General features: G+C 38.5%; 1 protein-coding gene across 1 annotated transcript; it reads left to right on the top strand.

The window, feature by feature from the left end:
- Positions 1-397: 397 nt before the first annotated feature.
- LOC137914087 (cystine/glutamate transporter-like) lies at positions 398-7,069 on the top strand. Its single transcript, XM_068757707.1, has 12 exons — positions 398-620; positions 1,511-1,637; positions 1,709-1,824; positions 1,949-2,074; positions 2,153-2,252; positions 2,329-2,373; positions 2,460-2,583; positions 3,516-3,619; positions 3,700-3,796; positions 5,118-5,267; positions 5,374-5,551; positions 6,649-7,069. Exons 1-12 carry the CDS (start codon positions 398-400, stop codon positions 6,711-6,713), a joined length of 1,455 nt encoding a protein of 484 aa, XP_068613808.1. The 3' UTR covers positions 6,714-7,069.
- Positions 7,070-7,323: the final 254 nt, after the last annotated feature.

The raw sequence follows: 7,323 nt of genomic DNA, 5'->3' as shown, positions 1-7,323 counted from the left end.
TTCATCTAACTCGAAGTCTGAGCTTCACAGTGTAGAATAATGCAGGTTTTCTCAGTCATTGCTGAAACTTCAACTTTCCTCTACATTCAATAATTCACATTTATTTGCCAAAAAAAAAAAAAGTGACTCACGACATCACGAAGTACTGAGTTCAACGAATGCCATGATGCAAATTCAAACAGGTTGCATTGCAATACATGTAAAGTGAACAAGAAAACAAATACAGTCACGGGTTTAGAAGTGTGCCATATTATCCTGCCGGTTTGTATAATCAATATCTGGAGGGGAATAGTGAGTTTGTCAAACTACATTATGACATGTTTGTAAAGTTAATTAAGCGACAGAAGAACAAGTTGTCAGTTTCAGGTGAAGAACTGGAACCTACAGTCACTGAGAAATGGACCGGACACAAAGAGAGAAAGGTGGAGAAAGGAAGCAGCCGGATGATGAGGCGGTGCATCTCCGGAGAGAGATCAACCTGCTGTCTGCGACTGCAATCGTCTTCGGCGGAGTGGTGGGCAGCGGGATCTTCATCGCACCTAAAGGAGTCCTAATGAACAGTGGCAGCGTGGGGCTCTCTCTGTTGGTGTGGGCACTGAGTGGGATCCTCTCCATGTTCGGTAAGACGCCTGATGGCATCACTGATCTCTTTAACTGAATTTTACATCAGATTATATTTTTGGTTATTGTGTATATAAATAAAATTGTTACATGTACATTTAACTACTCACCTTATTTTGTTTTGTTCTGAAACTTACCGCTGATAATTAATAATTAAACACAAGTACAAGAAACAAAAGAGTCGTTGGTGTTCCCAGTAAAAAATGACAAAGCTGGCGACCAGAGCAGGTCGAAGGCGACTAGAGCAGGTAGATGTAGCTCTGTAAATATGCAGTTTATGTCGGAACTTGCGGATCTTAAATCAGCTACGATTATCCTGTAAATAATTGTGACTCATCTAACTGTCAAGTAGGATCTGGGACAGTCTTTCACTCGCCATTACAAACCTTCAAAACTCACCTCAAGTAGTGGGTGAAAGCAACCCAGTCCTGTAACCATTGACTTTTAACTTCTTAATAATGTACTGTACAGTGATGTGTCTTTATTGTGACCTCTTGTTCTTTCTTATGTCTTGTGTCTTTTTGCTGACTCGGGACTGCGGCTGTAAATTGGCATTTTTGCTATAATCTGGCATTTTTATGTCTATTCGATGCAGGTGAACAGATGTTCATTAATGTGCACTGTCCCTATCAAATAAATAAATAAAAATAAGTAAACATGGACAAGTGGGTCATTCTCAAAATGAACTTTCAGCTGTGCTGAGATTTCCAGATTAATGCTCAACCATTTCACCACACTTTGCTAAAACACCTCACAATATTTTGTCTGTTTAACTGCACTGTTATAAAATGTGAAAATATAAATCTAAACCTTTGATCACAGAAGTTAAAATGTTAGTCAAGTAAAAAAAAAAAAAAAAAAGTAAATTCATCAACATGTGTTTCATTAGGGGCCCTGTGCTATGCTGAACTAGGGACCACTTTTACAAAGTCAGGAGGCCACTACACTTACCTACTGGAGACACTGGGGCCACTGCCGGCCTTCTTACGACTCTGGGCCGAATTCATATTTATCAGGTTGGTTAGTTTCATCTTGTGTATTTGATCTAATCAAAAGTCAAATCCCACCCCAGTTGTTCTGTTTCCAGGCCAGCCGTGACTTCCTACTTGTCTCTGGCTTTTGGTTGCTACGTGGTGGAGCCGTTCTTTGCACCATGCACCGCTCCCACGGTGCTGGTCAAACTTGTCAGTGTCTTTGCAGTGAGTAAGTGGTTTTATACATCCTCCTTCCATCCACAACATGTTTGCACTCAAACCTGTCTGTGCAGTACAAAGTATACTTCCATGAACCTCAGTTTTACCGGCTGTTTGTTTTTGACTGCTTGCAGCGTTGGTTGTGGCAGTCAACTGCTGGAGTGTGACCATGGCAACACGTACACAGGTCCTCCTGACCGTCATTAAGATGTTTGCTCTTGTCCTCATCATCATCCCTGGTGTCATTGCACTGGCTAAAGGTGGGAGAATGTACATTATTAAGAATTCATTTGTAGATAATGCTCAAATACTCTGAGTATGAATCTTCTCTCTTTTAGGAAAAACAGACAATTTCCAGAATGGTTTTGAGCTTGACTTAATAACATGGGATAAGTTGCCACTGGCCTTCTATAATGGCCTTTATGCTTATAGTGGATGGTAAGCAATCATTTATTTCATTGTGAACACTGTCTAGAATTCAAAAAGCATCACTTTCCTTTCCTTTTTCTTGTAGGTTTTACCTGAACAGTGTTACAGAAGAAGTTAAAAACCCCAATAGGTATCAAGCATCTGTCTGCTCTCCAGATAGTAATCAAATACATACTACATGCAGTAAATTTCCCTATGTGTATTCCATCATGTCAGAACCGTCCCACTGGCAATATTCAGCTCCATGGTGGCAGTGACAGTCTGTTATGTGCTTGTTAACACGGCCTATTACACCATGATGACGCCGGCTGAGCTGCTGCAGTCTGAAGCTGTGGCTCTGGTATTGTATTTCTCTTTATATAGTAATACCTCGACACTATGGAGGACAAAACTGCCACAATTAAAAATGAATATAAATGGGTGAATAAACTAAAATAAATACATAAATAAATGAAAAAAACTGTTAATATAAATACGAAAATTAATTAATTAATTAAATCATCTGGAGCATGAAAAATATAAATATAAGAGCCGAGAGTTTTTATTTATTTATTGATATTTTATTATATTTATTTTCTTATTTATTTCCAAATATATTTAAATTTTTGAATCTTCTTTTATATTTTTGTTTAGTTATTTTGTATATTTATATTATATTAACTGTTTTGTATTTATTTATGTATTTTCCCCATTTATATTTATTTTTAATTCTGGCAGTTTTGATCCTCCATAGACATACGAGTCTGCTAGCAATATTTTGCTTTGACACTCAAGCAGAAATTTTAGATATGAGCACGCTTCCTGATGCTAATGCTAGACGTCCTAGTGATGTTACTCCTTCAATATTTATTTCTGTATTCGTGAACATTCTTTATATGTGATGGGACCAAAGAAAGCGAGTGTTAAGGATGGTCATGAGAAGAAAAAACGCACGATGACGACGAAATTATCAATAAATGTGACCGTTGTCCGTGTTAGTAATTTTGCGCGGCAGTACAAATGTAGTACTTTGACGATATATACAATCCTCAAACAAAAGGATGCCTATTATGTCTACGTTTATGTAAGAGTACGTGTAAGGTACAATTATTGTATAAAGTGTCTACGTGCCGTCAAACTCTCTCTCCCTCCTTCCCCCTCACATATTATGTGATTGTGTGTGTGTGTGTGTGTGTGATTGGTATGAATATTTGATATTTTACGTACTTTTAAACGGTGACTGAAGAATACACATTAATTGTATTCCAATTTCATTACATGTTGTGTCTGCAGACATTTGCAAACCGCGCCCTTCATGGTATGGGGTCTGTGATTCCCTTTCTTGTGGCCTTGTCCTGCCTTGGAACACTTAACATTGGCATTTTTGGGGGAACCAGGTAATGTGGGAACAGGAATGTTATAATGTTCATTCTAATGCCTGAAAATAAGGATGTGGGTCTTACTGTTTGCATTACAGGATCATGTTTGTGGGAGCCAGAGAGGGCCACTTCCCTTCAATATTTTCTATGATTCACATCCGCAGAAGAACGCCTTTACCTGCTGTGCTGCTAACGGTAATTAGCCTGCACCCTACAATCTACGTGCAATCAGTCAAATATTAAAGCAATGTCAAAGAACAGACACAAGACAAGACAAAGCAGATATGTGTTTATTGTGTTCATACATAAGGGAATATTTGGATATTTGAAAACTATTTAAAACTAAAAACTAATGTCAGCTTCCAAATTCATATTTCAGTAACTAAAATTGTTCCAGAGGATAAGACGGCTTGAAGAAATGCTGCTTTCTGCTTTTTGGAGTTCGAAATATCAGACAATAATTTTTAAATGTTGGTGTTAAGAATAGTTTTGTACAAGATGCAAGACACAAGCACACCGACCTCAGTCATACAAAATAACTGCTTTCAATCTACCTGCAACACACAGTAGAATGTATTTGCCCAGAGAAAAGGTCACAAAAGAACTGATTACGTTTATTAATTTTGACATATTGAACTTTCCTTATTGATCTGGTATTTCCTTCGATTGGTGATTGTATAACAGTCTGTTCATTTTATAATACGAATGGTGATTGATGTGGACTTTTTGATGGCTGCTTGAGTCGTGAATGAAAAGAGAGATTAGAAATAAAATTAAACAGGCCCAATAGAAAAACATTAATGCAAATAAGAACATAAATAATCACAGGATCTCAAAATTGAATATAAATTAAATTGGACAGATACAAACACATGTTCAATGAATTAATTTATCTTTATAATATTGTTGTCTACATTTATGTGGTATTGTGCTGTTTTGTCTTGGTCTACTTCCAAACTAGTTATAGAAACACGCTGGCAGTTCATTTCTACCTGTTTTTCTGCAGCCTTTGTCGTCCTCTATTTAATTATGACTGTTCGTACAAGTTGTGAGTTTGAGCCCTTGTTTTCTGTAACTTCTACAGTGTTACACAACTTATGGCTATAATGTAACGGTGAAAGGAATCATGTTTTTTGTGCCAGAATGTATCTATGGGGATTCTGTAAGACATCTCACTGAACAGGTCATAGGATTAAAAACAGTCACCACTCCACACTAAAAAAACGATTGTGTGCCTAGGCTTAAGAATCTTCCTATACCCTCACTGGCGCTACAGGATGTGGAGGCCGGTGGCTCTTAGGGAGAAATGGTTACTCGAACTAACTGACACAAAAAGGCATACAGAGGCGTTGGCCACTGAGAGGGTGATGTTTCTGAAAGAGTAGAAGGGATGTCCCTCCCCAGGGAGACTCCTCTAATCAATGTTCACAGCTCAAATGTAATGTAATGAATTATGCAAATAAAGTAGTATGAATGTCGAATATGAATTCCTAATTTCGGTGTTTTCTGTTTCCAGTACCCCTTGACGGTGTTGTTCTTAACCATTGGAGACATTTACCAGCTCATCAATCTCGTCTCCTTTACTCGCTGGTTGTTCATTGCCTTGGCAACCACAGGGATGCTCATCCATCGATATCGCTTCCCTCTCCACCCAAGACCTTTCAAGGTTTGTTTTTTTGGTTTCCTTGTTAATCTGCATAGCATTCATCAATAGAAGTGAAGCCTAAACTGACTGAGAACTCTTTGATTTGCTCTTCTTTGATGACTTTTAGGCACCCGTGGTCATTGCAGTCACATTCACGTTGGTTTGCTTCTTCATCGTGGGGCTGTCTTTGTATTCAGACCCCTGGAACACAGGGTGGAGCTGTGCTCTCACACTGACCGGGGTCCCGTTGTACTATTTGACCGTTAAACACTTTTGTTTACCAGCTAGATGGAGACGTGCCTTCAGTAAGTCCTACCAAACCATTATGTTTGATAATTCAGGATATTTGTCTTTAAACCTAATGTCTGGTTGTTAAAGACGTTAAAGCATGAGAGTTAATAAATGTTATATTGGGCAAGAAAAGGAAAGTTTAATTGATGTCACCTGGTTTGTACAGGAGGGAAATTATTGTAACAACAAATTGTTAAATAATCTGTCCAATATAAAAACATATTTGTTCTTGAACTTAGAATTACAGTCAGCTGATGGCTTACTGTGCTCAACACTAGGGGTGCACCGATCAAAAATCGAGATTTCCTTAATATTGGGCAATCGGCCGATTCCTACATATGAAAGCGATTTTATCCACCAAGCGTATCTGCCTCCACAAAGGTCTGAAAGATCATCCACTGTCTCCTTTGGCTCTGCCATGAGATCACCAACAGGCCCGCCGACTTGCCGAGCCTAACTCTCCACCCCCTACACAAGCACTGAATGCGAGCACGGAGCACCTGTTTAGCTTTGCTGATGAGAAAAGGAGTGGTCTGTCTCGTGAAAAGGCAAAAATGCTTTTGTTCATAGAAAAATACCTGCCACTAATGTACAAGTGACTGCAATAAGTCTGTGAGAACAATTACCTGTGCCATGTTAATTCTTATTACCTGTTGACTTGTGAAAATGAAAACACATGCTGAACTATTTTTTGTAGAATATTCTGTCAGCTTAGTTTGAGTTTCAGAACACCTTATTGGTGCAGGTTGTTTTATTAGTGTGTCCTGCAGAAAGTAATTTTATTAACTGCCTCAAACCTTGTGATTTCCTTTTATTTGTAAAAGCAAAATACTGCTGTGCACGTCATTTTTGGTGAGAGGCTCTAAACAGATCTGCAGTTTAACCTGTTCCACAAGTTGTGTTTGTTTTAAAATAAGATTGGAACATTGACGGTGTATGCTGTCAGTTATTGAGAAAATTGGAATCAGCAGGTCGGACTTTTCAAAGATCAGGGATGGGCCAGAAATTTGCATTTGGTGCACCCCTACTTAACACCACTAATTTTATCCAAATTAGAAAGAACGCAAAGCCTTCTTAGCTTCTGCTCATTCTGATTCTTTGGTTTTATCAGACTCCTGCAGCAAGAAGCTCCAAATCCTTCTGGAGGTGGTCCAGCAGGAAATCAAGACGTACTGATGACCTCAAAGAGAGATCAGACTCTGGATACCGCCTTAAGAAGACCTCTTTAATCAACAGTACAGATGAAAGCCTTGTTTTGAGAGCAGTTTCTAATGAATTTTACTATAAGATTGGATGTAAAAGGCTGATGTCTCCCTTGAGCCGGTTCCAAGCCTGAATACACACAGAGGGTTGCAGCAGGAATGGCATCCGTCGTAGAACTTTGTCAAAACCTCATGGGACAAGCCTGGGTAGCCAGCCAGTTAACTTACTTATGAGCGTTTCTACTGCACCAGTGTCAACCTCAGTCAAAGCAACGTTTTTCTATTGTTTCAATTTTTCATGATCTCAAGTTCTGTTTATGTTTTCTTCTGAATGTCTTATTTTCTTATCTTATCAAGCTTTGCATGAATCAATAAATTCATTGAGTCGAAATGATTGAATAATATATATATACAATTGTGTGTGTAATTAATTACAAAATCACAAAATCTGTTCTGGTTTTCAGTCTTGATGTTAACATGCCTTGGATTTCACAGTGTGACAGTCAAGATGTCTGAGGACCTGATGATGACCAGAATGCATAGGATGGACGATTGTGAGATTAGGTCGCCATCTTCTGGAAATA

Source organism: Brachionichthys hirsutus, unplaced genomic scaffold (genome assembly GCF_040956055.1).
Source record: "Brachionichthys hirsutus isolate HB-005 unplaced genomic scaffold, CSIRO-AGI_Bhir_v1 contig_886, whole genome shotgun sequence".
In the NCBI taxonomy this organism is placed as follows: Eukaryota; Metazoa; Chordata; class Actinopteri; order Lophiiformes; family Brachionichthyidae; genus Brachionichthys; species Brachionichthys hirsutus.
This window is presented reverse-complemented; position numbering and strand designations above follow the sequence as displayed.

Excerpts from the sequence above, each read along its gene's own strand:
- LOC137914087 (XM_068757707.1), top strand. The coding sequence starts at position 398 with ATGGACCGGACACAAAGAGAGAAAGGTGGAGAAAGGAAGCAGCCGGAT. Across the intron at positions 1,638-1,708 it reads GCCGAATTCATATTTATCAG|GCCAGCCGTGACTTCCTACT; the intron begins GTTGGTTAGTTT and ends TTCTGTTTCCAG. Across the intron at positions 2,584-3,515 it reads AGTCTGAAGCTGTGGCTCTG|ACATTTGCAAACCGCGCCCT; the intron begins GTATTGTATTTC and ends TTGTGTCTGCAG.